General features: G+C 49.2%; 1 protein-coding gene across 19 annotated transcripts in view; it reads right to left on the reverse strand.

Moving 5' to 3' along the window:
- PTPRF (protein tyrosine phosphatase receptor type F) overlaps positions 1-15,004 on the reverse strand; it is a 389,874-nt gene that overhangs the window by 50,144 nt on the left and 324,726 nt on the right. For 11 of the 19 annotated variants that reach the window (XM_074906365.1, XM_074906369.1, XM_074906375.1 and 8 more), the window contains 4 exons: positions 12,082-12,275; positions 5,405-5,431; positions 3,032-3,149; positions 216-794 (listed from right to left, as the gene is read on the reverse strand). In XM_074906365.1, coding sequence (XP_074762466.1) covers positions 216-794; positions 3,032-3,149; positions 5,405-5,431; positions 12,082-12,275 — 918 coding nt within the window. The remainder of the gene's footprint in view (positions 1-215; positions 795-3,031; positions 3,150-5,404; positions 5,432-12,081; positions 12,276-15,004) is intronic. The other 8 variants (XM_074906379.1, XM_074906376.1, XM_074906374.1 and 5 more) reach the window with 3 other exon arrangements.

Consider the following 15,004-nt stretch of genomic DNA (forward strand, 5'->3'; position numbering starts at 1 on the left):
AATTAAGCTACACCAGTGCCCCTCTCCCCCCAGATGGCAACTTTAAGGAAACCTTTGTTAAGCCTCCCCTTGCCGAACTAGTTTTAGTCTAGGGAGCCACACAGTACCTGATCTCATTAGTCAGAGCAAAGGGGAGCGTAGCCTCATGAACCGAAGCAAAGGTCCCTGTCCTGGAGGCCGAGCTTGCTGTTAAGGCTTGTTAGAGGGGCACTTACCTTGTTCAACAGGCATGGTCCGGGACTGGATGCTGGGGCTGAGTGGCCCAACACCCTTATTGGTGCGGGCCCTCACTTTGATGTCGTAAGTGGTATCAGGCTTCAAATTCATCAGAGTGATACTTGTGTCCTTGGTGATGTTAACCAGGTCCTGCTGGCTATTTATGTCCCTGTATACCACTGTGTAGTTCACGATCTTGCCATTTCTTTCTGCCAAGACTGGGGGATCCCATGCAACTTCTGTGGTGGAAGTGGTGAGACCCACCACGCGCAGGTTCTGTGGAAAGCCGCTGGGCACATCTTCCACAGTAGTGATCTCCTTCTCAAACTCCTCTCCTGGGCCAGCTCTGTTCTTGGCAGACAATTTGAAGAGGTACGTGGCCCCCTTGTGCAGGTTGGTCACAGTGTAGTGATGGTCTCTCTTCCCGAAGTCTATCGTGTTCATCTTTTCCTCATCAAGACGTCTGTACTGCAGCCGGTAACCCAGCAGCTCCCCTACCATCTCCTTGGGTGGGTGCCACTGGATGAGGGCTGTGTTCATGGCTGTCGTGCTAATCATCATGGTGGGCTTCCCCGGGACTGCAACATAAACACACAATGACCATCTATAGCCTGGGAGGAGGGGAAGGAAGGACCGCTTCCGTGCTGCTCAGTCCGTAAGAATTGAGGAAAGTGGGAAAGTTCAGACAACAGGGTGAAGAGGACGACAGACAATTCACATGGATAGAGGCAGACCGCCCTAATCCGGTGGTGAGGGAAGCTGGAGCCAGACAGCTCTTGGCTGCCATTTTCCCATGTGCTGCCATCTAAACAGGGAATAAATTCAGCCACATCCAGCCCCAAAATTCATCCCCTTAAGGCTTAAGGTACCTCAAAGCATCATATTTATCTCAGAGAAGATCTGAATCCTGTCCTCCCAATCAGTGGTCTTCAGACAAGTCAGCTACCGCACAGCACCAGGCCACGCTGGCCCCGGTGCACTGTACCACAACAGACACACAGAAGCCCGAGTCCAGCGCCCTGATCTGTCTGGAGGCAGACAAATTTCATCCTGAAACCTTGCAGTTTTAGAATCTGCAGAGGCAGCGAGCAGAGCTGGGCGGGCTGTTTGCCATCAGAATACATTTTGGTTTAGCTGATGAGCAGATTCATGATGTCAGTGTCGATGTGAGAGGTGAACACAACTGTTCCACAGGATTTTTGCTTATGCTGCACAAGTCAAGGGGTGTTGCCGTCACTGGTTAGGAACTGATGGCTTTAAATTGATGGCTTAATACCTTGATCTCCTTCAGTTAAAAAAGGATGCGTCTTCACATCAGCTCAGATTTGTAAACAAATCAACTGATAGGGAAGATACTCAGAATCAAAGGGATGGGGCCATTGATATGAAAACAAAAACGGGATTGTAGCCAAACCTAGTTAAATATCCTTGCATAGTTTTGAAACATATGAGCCCAGAGATGAGCACAAGAGAAAAATGTATTTGACAGAATTATGCCCCGATTTTGCCATCAGAGGGCGATACCAACACTCCCCTTTGAGGTCAAGCCTTCAGAAGAGCCTGTACAAAGGCAGCTCTGGAGGTGGTTTTGAAGGTATTTAAGATATACAATTATATTTCCACTGCTAGTGCCATCCTCCTTGCACTCATAATACAATGTCTAACAGCATCTAGTATTAAGGGACACATTATTTTCAAAGCTGATTCCAAATATTAACTTTAAATGTGCATCATAACATGGGAAGACCCACTGTAGGTTACAGTGCAACACTGGGATGTTTAGGAAGCTTTTCCTGTTTATAGGACAGCTGTAGCAATTTGATGAACAGAGCATACATCATGGCGAGGCACAAGGGAGACAGCATTTGAGATTGTGACAGTGGAAACTACCTCTGGAGCTCCCCATATGCAGCGCGGAGGAGATGGCAAGCTGTTCCTTGTTTAAAAGCACCAGGAACAAACGCTCTCAGTTTGCACAAGCTGCATTCCCATAATAACAAGTGGTAAATACTGTTCTTGTGGCTGGTGTGAGGAAGCAGCAGGATTATCAGCTGTAGGACAGGTTTAGTGAGTGGAAATCGAGGACAACACAATGTCAACTAGTTGGTGCCACCACCAAAGGCAAGCTTGACTGCATCCAGAGGAAAGCACCTGATGAACTCCCGGGTGCCCCTGCTCCAGGCCGAGGCTCCTGTGTTGCACTAGGCACAGGGTACGAGTCTCTACTGAAATAGCAGAACCGAACTGGCTGGGATCACCAGGACCTAGAAGTTGTGTCCGCAGCACTCCTATGGCAGGATTTGTTGCGTTCCAGATTTTATCATGGCTCTAGGAGCAGCCGGGCTCAGCTATGTATGGCTGGGGAGGCAGCAGTAGCAATGGCCATGGGGGGAGCCCTCTGTGCCAGGGGCCATCCCAGGCGGCACTGCAGTCACCACAGGAAGCAAGAAATGGCACTTGCCTATGGGAACAACGTGAGGACAGGCCATGACTCCAAAGCTGAGGGAGGGCCTGGACTTTCAGGCTTCCTCTTCCCAGGTCTCTGGACTACGCAGATCGGCTCAGACCCATGAGTTTCACTGCTGTCTCACAGGCCCTGGCAGTGTCTGTCCATCTGTTTGCTGCACTTGGCTCAGGTGATCCAGTGGCAAAGCCTGTAAGTAAGGGCTGGAGATCACAAGAGTATGTACCTCTGCAGCGTCTCCAGCCCTCTCGCTTCCTCCTGTACAGGTGTTTTGGCCATGCTCCCCATGCACCTCTTGGGAGGCTTTACCACCATCCCTACAAGGCTGTAGCATCTGCTCCCCACACTCACCTGCCCCTGTGGTGGTGATGACTTTTGGCTTGCTGCGGGCACCATCTCCTTTGGTGGTGTAGGCAGCGACTGTGACAGAGTAGGTGGTTTCCGGCAGCAGGCCTCCAATGACTGTCTCCTGGGAGTGCATGCACAAGGCAGAGAAGAGGAAAACGAGAAGAGCAAATACTTGTTACTGAAGCAACCAAAAGGATGGCACTGGGGTCAGCGTCTCCATCAGCAACATGCCGACACACTCGCTGGCTCACTCATGCATCGCACTCAAGCTCATGTCTCACACAGAGCCAGCAAACAACAATCTCTGCCACTCCAACACTCACCTGCCTAATTTCAACCCTTGCCTCTAACACTTGGCCTTTCCAGGGACACACCAGCAACCTGTGTCAGCAGCTGTGCTCTCCCATAGCCTCTGCTAAGAGGGAGATCTGCTCCAGAGATGGTCCTGTATGAAGCCAGAGCCACCCTGCCACAGCAAGCCTGAGAGTAAGAGAACTGTGGAGCTCTGAACAAGAGCAAAAGCTGGTTCAGCTGGCTTCAGAAATTTCTTGGGGGCTAATCTGGGGATTTTTAAAGTTGACTCTTGCAGCAGCGTTGCAGGGAGCACAGAGAGGGAATGCAGGGGCAGGGGTCCCCGGGCAGGGAGCACCTGCAGCACTACAGCATTGTGTTCACCCTCCGTGCCAGGCACAGTGCTGCAGGGATGGGATGGGGTCAGCGCAAGGTGTTGGCAAGGCCTGGAGGGAAAACACTGCGCTGTGGGAGGTCTGGGAGGAGAGCAGACTCAGCAGGGTGCTAGCACCCTTGCATGCTCTGGCTTCCTCTGGGCAGGAGGAGGGCATGGCTCCACACTTCAATTTGAGATCAAAGAGGGGAGCACTGCTCCTCCCACCTGGCCTCCAGCGGCAACAAGACTTGTGCCAAGCCTGGCTGGCTAGGCCTGCAAATGAGCAAGCACAGCGAGCTCAGCAGCTCCCAGCAGCTCTCTGTGGGCTCAGGGCAGGTACCCCTGAACTGCATTCATCTGCGGGTCTGTGAAAAGGACTGGGGCCATTAGCACTAATAAAGAGAGCTGGGCTGGATAGGGAGCTGGGGAAGCTTTTGGGAAGGAGGCAGAGGCTCTGAGTTGGTTATTTACCCTTTCAGACAAGGAGAAGAGCAGAGATAGGGATGGTTAAGCTTGAGTCACCGAGGACAGGCAGCATGAGCGCTGCTCCTGGGGTCCAGTATCTGCCTGGGGGATGCTGCCAGCTTTGGGGGTACCAGAGGCGCCTGCGTTTGCTCTCAGAGCACAGCCAATCTCCCATCACTCATTCGCACTAACACCCACGCTATTAAACCTGCTGATTTCCAGTCAGTGCTGCCGGTTCAGGTTACCTGCCCAGGCTTACTCATCAAAATCACCGTGTTACCATTGCGGAACCAGCCACCCCAGAGAAAAATCAACAAGCACCAACAAGAACCCCGCCAAAATCACCGTGTGAACCAGAGTCCGATCCCAACTCCGCCCCTGCAGCAGATCATGTGTGCGGGTGAGTGGACACGCAGTCCGATCGGTGCCAATGGACCCGCGGGGGAAGCACTCACACAAAACCTGCAGACTCTGAACATCCCAAGAAAATTCACTCCTCCCAAATCCATGCAAAGAGAAATTCTCACGCAAAAGCATGCCACCAGGAGCAAAGCAAGCGAGCTGGGAGGAGGGGAGAGAGATGAGGGATGGATGAAAGAAGGTCTGATTGCATAATGTAAACACAGTGCTGTCATGACAAAGCCACTCCAAGCGAGAATCCTCTGTACAAAGCAGGAGGAGAAATGCACCATGCTGGTGAAGCTCACAGTAGGGCACGTAATTGAATTGCTGACTCTAAAAAGGTCATTTTCTAGTTCGTTCCTCCAAATTTATATCTCAAAATTATGTGGGAAAAATTGGATTTAACTGTTTAAATGTGATTGTTTTCTTATTACTATCCGTGTTTCAGCCAAAGGTCACGGTTGAGAGTGTAGGTTATTTTTCATGACTACGATCAATGTGGTTTAAAGATTATATATCTAATTTTACCGTCTAACTCAGTGGGCCAACTACTGCAGAAAGTAGGATGCACCTCCTGCAATCACTTGAGCCTGCCTAAAACTGCACTGCAACAAGCTGGAAATACAGATTATAGGAAATGTCAATTGCTTTTCTGCATTTAGTAGCAATCTAAATGCCAATTTTCTCAGGATTTGCTGCTTGTGGAAGGTTTCACAATGTAACTCTCCAGCCTCATTAAGGGAGTGAAAGGGATGTTTTGACAGCACTGTGTCTACAAAATTCACAAATCGATTTACCAAACCCCTCTTTTCCAACCTGGAATACACACAAGTGGTACTTACATGGTCGACGGAGTCCTCAGCTCTCCACTGACGGGGGAGAAAGGAAGGAGGAAAGAAAAATGGAGACACAGAATTTTAAGGGGTAACATGTAGGAAGGGGATGACGACGACAACAACAGCAGGGGTTAGCAGGACTGGGCTGGGGGGATTACAACACTTATATACAGAGCGTCACCTGGCACAGACTGTGCCAAGGGAAGAAATGGCATAGAGCAATTTTCTACATGCTGCTGGCCTGCGCAGTAGGTCTGAGATCATTCACACAAACAGGGGCAAACAGCTTCCCTCTCATATGAACGGAGAGATAACCACTTTCTAACTCTGCAGCCCTTGCCCTTCTGGCTTTGTTTGCACTTTTCTGACTCTTCCACAAGCAGAAACAAGAAGAGACAGCTTGTACCAACGAGGCTCTGGGGCTGACTGCTGCCCTGCAAGTCACTCACAACAGTTTTGTGGCCTAATCACCAGTCACCATCTCTTGTTGAGAACCAAAGACTTCAACACACAAGACTCAGAGGGGACTCTCTGCAGGTAGGCAGGCACCAGGGTAACATTAACAGAGTTTCTCTTTCCTGAATCATTGGCAAGAAAACGCTCTGGGGACCTCAGAAAACTGAGAAGTGCTGTCTCCTGTAAACAGTGCAAGAGACACTGAGATCTTACACAGGGCTCCACACTAAGCTGCTCCTCTCCAACGGCACTGTGTGGCTTGGAGAGAGGCTCAAAGTGGTGCATGTACTGAGGAGACGGCTCCCTACTCCTCATTACACAACACCAAACGGCAAACACTCATTTGGCAAGAGCAGCCTTGCAGGTAAGACTTCTACACAAACCATTTCCCAGCAAAAGCTCACGTGGATTCCCAGCCATGGCAGCTCAATTAAGGTTCTGGAGAGGAATATGCAGGTTTCTGGCTGGATTTGGGGTTCTAAGGCATCAAAGCTGCATTGGGGTGGTGAGACTTAGCAGACCTTGGCTAGTGCCATGCATGCCTGTAGCACTGTTCTTAGTGGCTGATGCACCAAAGGAAGGTTTGCAGAGATCACAGTGAGCTTTCTCAGCCAAGGTGATGTGTTACATCTCAGGTTACTAAATCTGCCTGGAGGAAGCACCAGTTGACCGGTTCAAGCACAAAGATGAAAGTGGAAGATAGGTATTATTGCCTCTGACTCACAGTGAGCCTTGGCAAGCCTTGCTTCTGAGCCTGAGCTGCCAGCTGCGAAATGCTGCTCAGATACTGACTTCCTCAGGACAACAGGAAGCCCAGCTAATGCTGCTGAAGTGCCCAGGAACTTGCGAGTGCAGAAGTACTAACTGGTATGAAAGCTACAAGTTGCCTTTTGTATCAGGCTATTTGAGGTGGCTTCCAGAGGCTGCAGCCTATCACAGTGGCAGAGTACTCTCCTCAGCAATAAAATACATGGCATACCTTCAAAATATTTGTTATTTTATTCTCTAAATTCAGAAAGAAGCACCTATTGGAGAAGTGTTCCTCTAGGCTTTTATTATAGTTCACTTATTTGATGCCATGAGACGGCAGTAGAATTATCCCCCCAAAACCATCTTAAAATTTAATTTCAGCAAAGAGGTCAAGTTCTTCCTGAAGACTTCCCTATAAAGCCAAGGCCCTCACTAAGTATTATGGTCACTAAAGGCCCTCTTTCCACACACATTTTGGTGTTATTTCCAGTGCTGCACGCTTTGCTCAATCCAAAACTTTGCTGTTGTTGTCCTACCTGCGTCAGTCAGCCCACATGGTGGTCAACTGCCACACAGTCTGCCCTGCTGAACTAAAACCTGGCAAAAGTCTTGCTCCAGGATAGATACAAGTGCCTGGTAGCTCTTTCTTCAGCTCCAACACCACGTCCCTGGTGGATGGGGGCCACGTGGATTGTAACAGCCCAACTCACCTCCATGTAGCTGCAGAAGCAGAAAGTGACACACCACTGCAATGAGCAGTGGAGCAGACCTGGGCTCAGGAGGGTACTGCATCTCACAGCCTCTCACACCATAGGAGGGAGTTTATCACAGACTAGGATTTTAGACCAAGCGATCTATCTTTATACTCTGTTTGCTCTTATGTTTCAGTGGACTTTATTTTTGCATCAGATCAGAGTGCAAAATGCCTTGAGTAACAGTGAAAAAGCCAGGCCTGCATAAATACCCTGGTATAAATTCAGTTTCATTATGAAAATATAATCTGCAGATCAAAACATTTCCTTCCTTAAACTAGTTCAATTGCTTCTTGACTGTTTAAGGTTGGTCAGTAAGACAAATTGATCTGAAAAGCCCAGGAGCTGTCATAAAAAGAACTCAGATAGTGCTGTGTGCATGAGGCAGGATGGCTCAGGGAAGTGCTAAAGCTAACAGTGTGTATTTATGGCAGGTGCAATGCCTTAATGTTTCATTTTACACTTCAACACTGCACAGCGTAGTCATGTCTCACCAGGGAATGGCTGTTTTCCCTGACCACGGCTCTTGCAAAAGACAGACTCAAGCCCTCCTAAACAGCCCCAACCATGGGAAGTGGATATTGAGGTTTTCCTGCAGATCCTTCTCCTCTCTGCTTCAGTGACTGTGGCGTGACAGTGAAACTCCAAATGTAAACTCAGGTGCTCAGCTTGTGGGATGTGGAGGGGTCTGAGGGCTCCAGAACTTCACCTCTGCCTATTGCTGAAACAATTCTTGGGTTATGCCTTTCAGTTTTGTTCCACTTACAAAGCACAGTATGTCTCACCTCTGTGCCAGACTTTTACCTAGATGAGTACACGTGCACAAGGAGTTGTTCCAAGCAGATTCAGATAAAGATCCTTGACTATCACCCAGCGCAAGAGGGAGGCTGCAAATTCTTCTGTGTTATGCCTGGGGTGGGCACTTCCCAGGGAGAATAGGAGACTCTGCTTCCCCCTTCTCCTCTGATCTCAATTCAACAGCTTGAAGTGCTTGACGTTACTTCCTCCTGCTCTTCTGGAGCAAGCTGGTGGGACATGCACTCGGTCTGCACCCTGGTTGGAGAAGTGCTGCCTGTGAAGACCACACAATCTTCCTGTGAGCCCTCAGCCCTTCTCATGGGCAGCACACCTCCCCTCCTATGACTCTCTTTGCAGAGCAGGAGAAGGTGGCAGGAGTCTCTCCTGCCTGACCTCCTTGTACCCAGCTGTACTCTGTCAGCTCCCAGCAGCAGAAGCACTGCGAAGCTCTCTGGGCAGGCTGGATCTGCAGAGGAATGTAAGCAGTGAGGCTAACGTACACGCTGCAGCCCCAGAATGATGCAGGCAGCAGGATCCCCAGCAAATACGCTGAGCAGCTGAGGTCAGGAGCAGTTGTCAAGGCCACACTGCGGCATGGGGAGAAAGTCCCCCCTTCAAGATGTTCCGGTCTGGGCTGAGGACAAGCAGGCTGGGAGCAGCACACCGTGGGTCAACAGCTAGATTCACACAGGGTAGAGCTGCTTGTCTTGGAAAGAACAAACAAGAGTCATGCTTGCACAGGAACCCAAATGAGAAGGCCTGTCCTTCCCTGGCCCTGCTGCCTCCTCTGTGCCCGGTGCTTCCGACTCAGCACTGCTGAGCACTGAGCTCTACAGGGCATGTAGAACTGGGACCTGGGAAGGGATGGAGGGGATCAAGCCCACTGCTCCTCCTGACACGCTGCAGCTGCCCAGGGATTGGAAACCAAGGAAAGCAGGTAGGCCCCTGCCACCCCCTGAGAACCTAATGCTTGTGCCCCCTGGCCCTGCTATTCCCAGCTCCCTCAAGCCGACGAGGACTTGTATGCAAGTGGTGGAGCGCAGCTGAGATCCTGCACTGGTGCCCCTGCTCCTTTCAAAGGTGCTCTCTTGGTGCTTGGATATGTTGTGCACAAGACCCAGGGCACAGAAATGAATCTTCTGTCATTGCCCACCACAGAACCGGGCTGAGCCATGACGGGCAGGGCCTGTGCAGGAGGTGGTGTGGGTATCTGACTCAGCTCCGCGGCCATGCTCTCCCTGGGCACTCCTCCACAGGGCATTGTCACATTTGCTTGTCCATCAGTCTGTCAGTAGGAGGTGAGAGCTCAGACTGGAAGGCATAGAGAAGTCTGATGGAGGTAATCAGTCACAGGTGCAGCCACAGAGGGGAGGGAGAGGCCTCAGCTCCATTGCAGGACCTTCCTAACTGATTACTCTCCCTAGGTAGGAGGCTGTAAAATAAAACGTGATCTCTCCAGCACCAGGGCCCCCACTTCTCTGCTGATGTTTTAGTCCTTTCCGCTCAAATGATGTTGAAAACTCAGAATCTATATTATCTGCATAGCTAACATCTCCATTCCCTTTCCTTTTTCATCTTCGTTTACTCTCTATATTTCTCATCTTCAATCAGGAAAAATCACGTGTCAGCTTTAATACCAGTGTCTTCATACCATCTGCAGGAAGCAGATTATGTGGTACATACCTACTCAAAATCAGCAGACAGCCTGGCTAGGCAGGAGGAGAGGCTCTGCCTACATGTCCAGATAATTTCTTCTCTGACACTAGATTTTCAGTCAGTTTAATTCTCTCCTTGTGCACTGATATAAACGTTTCTGAATGTTTATGAGTACCAAACTGTGGTTATATTCTGGCCATCTTCATCCTGTGACCTTCAGGGACAGGTGTTCCAGTGGATCTTTTTGTTTTCTTCCATAGAAAATAACTCTTCCAAGACTACTTGCTACCATTTGATCAGGCTGTTTGCAAAGACACGCACTGCTGTACTGAAAGATGGCAGCTCTCACAGGCTTCTTCAGCTTCTGGAGCAGATGTATTTCATCACAAGTATAGGTCATGCCTGGCTTCTCACTCTTCAGGGAAATAAAGATCTCTTCTGCCAAGTCAGTGAAACCTCTTCCCTGCAGGGTCATCATTAGTTTATCCCAAGAGTGACATGACTCCTTCAGAGTAGTCACTTCTCTGCAACTATCTTTTGGCCTTCACTTCCATCCAAAAATTACAGTGGATGAGTTCAGCGCCATACACACCAGAAAAAAAATAATAAAATCACAGCAATCGAGAACTTTCCCACATAAATTCACTAAATACGAAAGACTGGTAAGTGGTCTGACAGGCCAGGAAACTTCAAGCAACTTGCCTCCTTGATGCACATGTTCAAAATAATGCAAAATCCAGCACTCCTTGGAAAGTTTCTGGCTCTGGCATCCTCATTCCTGCACATTAGCATGGGGTTTCTCTCTCTGAAATGTATGAGTAAGGAGTGAAAGCAGAACTGGCTGGGCAAGCATAAAATATTTGAAAACACCAACAAGAACAACATTGCCAACTTCGCCCACCTATGCTTGGGACCAACCCATTAACTCCAAATGCCAGCTGAACAACACAGCGTCAATTGTTCAAACAACACTGAACATTATATCCTCCTGGAATAAGTAAAAGGCAGTAAGCAGCTTTTCCAATGATTAAAATAAAGCAACATCTGAAACATAAACAGAGACATGCCCCAGACAACACTGCAAGGACCCTCAAAGCATTTTCTCTCTTCAAAGTTTTCCCCTTCTACATTATTACTGTGTTTTATCCTTCAGAATATGAATGGGGAGTAAAGCTGCCTCTGTGCACTGCACTCCCCACTGACAAATGTATAAATGATTCACAGCTGCGTTCAGGAGACAGATCAATTAATCGTTGCAGCTCTCCAGTATTTATATTGGGCATCATTCAAGCAAGCCAGCTCTGAATCGATTACTCGTCGCTTCCAACAGCAGCAGATCCTGTACTTCATTTATACGATTATCTTTGTTGAGAACAGCATGGGTCATCCAGGACGAAAGACCCTTGCTCCAAAGAAGAGCTGCATCTCATCACAGACAGGGCATCAAAAACTTCTCTAGACCCTGGGAAAGAGGCAACTATGCATTGCTGGGCTGAACAGAGTGCATAATCATGCCTGGAGCATTGTGTGGGAACCGGGCCTCAGCTCAGAGCCGGTGAGGTATCCAGGAGATCGCATAAATATGAGCAGATTGTTGTGTGGGGATTGCAGAGGGCAAAGTCATTTACAGGCTGCACCTCACTTCTTCCCCGCCCCTCCAGCCTTTCCCAGACCCAGTTGGCTTCACCTGCAGTTTGGTTTCAAGAGGCAATGCAAGGTCAAGTCCCTGCCTTGCAAAAGCAGAAAGGAAAGGAGGCTTTGCTGAGCCAGAGGAGGGCTGCCCTGCCTGGTGTGCTGTGCCCACCCAACGGTGCAGAGCCACCCCCATGCCCCACAAGCAGGCAGCACTCTGGTGGACTCTGCTGAGAAAGAAGCTTCACCCTGAACATAGTCAGCAGTGCAAAAGAAGCAGACTCAAGGCTTATTTAAAACTCTCAGATCGTTTGTAACCTGACTGGTAAAACAATTTACTCCAGCTGGAGTCTGCACAGGATGCCGCAAGCAGAGAGGTGTATGTCAGAGAAGGGGAAAGAGAAGAACATCATCCAATACATCATCCATCTTTCCTACAGCAATCCCTGCCTGATTAAAACTTTTTACCTGTTTCTAAGCCACAAGTTAGGGATAAACTGTTCACCTTGCTCAGGCAGGGCTTAGTCCCATGCTCTGGAGTGACAAGAGGAAGCCAAGAAATTCCTGGACCCCGTCATCCTGGCTGTCTGTGGAGAGGGAAGGTGCCATGCCCACCAGCCTGTGGTCCCCACACTGTACCTGTGCTTCTGACAGCATGACGTCCTTGATCACCGGCTGCCCTCGGGGCTCGTTGTTTTCCAGCTTCACGTAAGTAACCTGGTACCCACGGATCTGCCCATGCTGCTTGTTGGAGATGGGCAGCTTCCAGCTCACCCGGATGGCAGTCGAATTCACAGACTCTACCTCCACCTTTCGTGGTGGGGCACTGGGCACTGTAACACACACAAGACAGACAATTAGCAGGTACCACACAACTGCTGACAGCTACCTCTCGCTCCTTTTCTACCTTCCCTCCACCTCACTGCAAGGACAGTCCTGCAGGCTTAAGTTCCCTGTACCTGCCCCAGGAGGTCATAGTGCAGTTCTCCAGTAGGACCACATCTCTGACCCTTTCCTAGCATCCAAGCACTTCTGCTACTCTCCACAGGAAAGAGCAAAACTGTGATATGCAGGAGCACACGTAATAAAAGCCACTGTGCTGGATCAGACCCAAGGTCCATCTATCCCTCTCTTGTCTCCATCAGGAAGGGCACAAGAATACAAGAATACGGCAGAATATAAAGAATATGGTAACCACCTGCAGCTCAGGGTGCCCTGCGGCAGAGACAATGGTTTTGAAGCCTTCTTTGCATCCTGCCTGTCACAATACCTCCTCTCAGATCTCTCTGCATATATCTAAATGCAGACCAACAGCTCCAGGTAGCATGACTGGGTGCTGAGCCTGCCTTGCAGGGAGCCCTGGTACCTGCCACCAGCCAGAGTGCACACGGACTCTTCCCCTGTGACAGCAAGAGGTTAATGAGGGGGAAAAGCACCATCCTAAAACAATAACGTAGAGCTTAGAGACAGCAGTCACTGAACTCAGCCAGATAAAGGGGCCCATGGGGATTGTGACAGCTCTGGGGACTGTATTTCATGCACGGCTAGCTGAATGCTTTTTGATAATAAAATGAAAAATTACACTGCCCAGAAAATATCAATTTTCTTGCAAGGTGAGGCCCGTTTAAAAATGTATTTATACCCTATTTACCATTTGGAAAAATTACCTCCTTATTACATTTTGCTCTTGCAATGACTGTGACAAAAATGTCAATGCTAAAATATTAGCCTCTCAGTTGCTCCTGGAAAGCTCCTTCCGGCTGAAGCAGCTGGGAGCAGAGGTGAGCACTCCCTGCGGAGGATAACACTGCTACGGGAGTACCTGGTACCTGAGCGAACAACCTGGGCTCTATCCTAGCACTTCCACTGCAGGACCCCTTCCACTCTCCACTGCCTGGGAAAATCCAGGGGTTTGGAATCCTGTACGCCCCAATTCTCAACACAGCAAGAAATAATCAGTATTAGATAATTAGGGATGGATAGCTGACAAGCAGACATAATGAGTACTGCTATTTCAACCAGCTAGATGGGAAGAAACAGCTACCCAGCAGGTAAGCACAGTTTTTAAGCCGCAGGGCAATTCATTATTTTCCCCAGATGTCCTTCTTAATTGTAGATAATTAAATAAAATAGAGAAAGGAAGAATGGTGCATTTTAGCACCAGGAGGCCAGCTCAAGGTATGGGAATAGAGGGGGCTGTGCTTGAACAGTTACCACCTTCTGTCTGGAGCAGCCTACGCTGTAATCCACAATGCACTTAGCGCAGTGACCCTGCACAAGCCACAGGGCTTTCCTGCCCTAGCAAGACACCTGCCCACACACACAGTTGGGAGTCCAAGCGAAAAACAAGATCCTCCCTGAGAACCAGACAGAAGCTGTGTGTCAAGCTCTGCTGGCAATAGAAGGCAGGAGGCCTTGGCAGGACATGATACAGGGATGTTGCAGGGACATGAAAAGATGTGAATGGGAGCAGACCACAGTGTTTCAAGGAATGCTGTCCTACTCCATTACGGGAAGTATGTGCTACATCTGGGGCCCAAACAGGGAAAGTTCAACTTGTTTTCAGACCATTTGTTTTTCAGTTTAGCATTTCTCATTCCTTCACCATGGGTATCTACTGAGCATCAGCATGTTGGAGGGATATGAAATCACTCCTGACAGTTGAGCTGGAATGTCAAACCATGGTGCCTGAAAACTAACTGAGAGAGCTTGTTGCGACATTTCTGGGGTAGCAACTTCCCCTGGGCTAAAACTCTGCTGAATGAGAACTGAAGCAAACAATACAGGCAGCAGGACACACAGGGATGTGTTTGCCAGCCCAAGAATGCAGTCAGAGAGCATTCCCACTCACTGCTTCCAGAGCCACAGAGATGCAGGGGACAGTGGCAGCCCATTTAGGGAAACCGTAATGTGTCTGGTTTCAATTTGCTACGCTGACTGGGCCATGCAGAAATCATCCTTTCTATGCCTGGATGCTGCACCTCTTTCTTCTCCCATTAAATCTGCAGCTTCTGGGGTCAGCATGAAGCCACGGAAGCTCCTACTGTCACCCTGAGCTCTGGCACTTTCAAAGGAAATGGCTTAAGTCATGATGACATAACTGACAGCCCTGCTAATACAAAGCAATTTCTCTTTAAAGCTGTCGTATCCAGTGAAGTGTTCTGTACATGTGATATTCTGACTCTTGCGCTGAAGAGCAGATTTATATAAGCTGTGGCTTGCCTGGAAGCTGGAGCAGGAAGCAGCTTTCCTGCGGTATCTACAAGTTTCAAATGGATTTCTTTTCCCCTCTTAGTTTGCTGGATTTCAGGTCAACAAGTAAACTTTAAGTCCTGATCTCACAGTGTGAGAGAAGTCTTTGGCTAGGAGAACTCACGTTACCTTCAGTAAAATGGAAACCACTACCGCCAAACACTAGAAAGCTGAAATAGCAAAGCAATGTAATGCCTCCTCATGCACGCAGGAAGACATAGGATGCATGCTAACAGACAAAGGACCCTTGTGGGACCACTCCAGAACACCTGACCCACAGCCTGGAGACAATTCCCCTACCCCACTCCAG

Source organism: Athene noctua, chromosome 5 (genome assembly GCF_965140245.1).
Source record: "Athene noctua chromosome 5, bAthNoc1.hap1.1, whole genome shotgun sequence".
Taxonomy (NCBI): domain Eukaryota; kingdom Metazoa; phylum Chordata; class Aves; order Strigiformes; family Strigidae; genus Athene; species Athene noctua.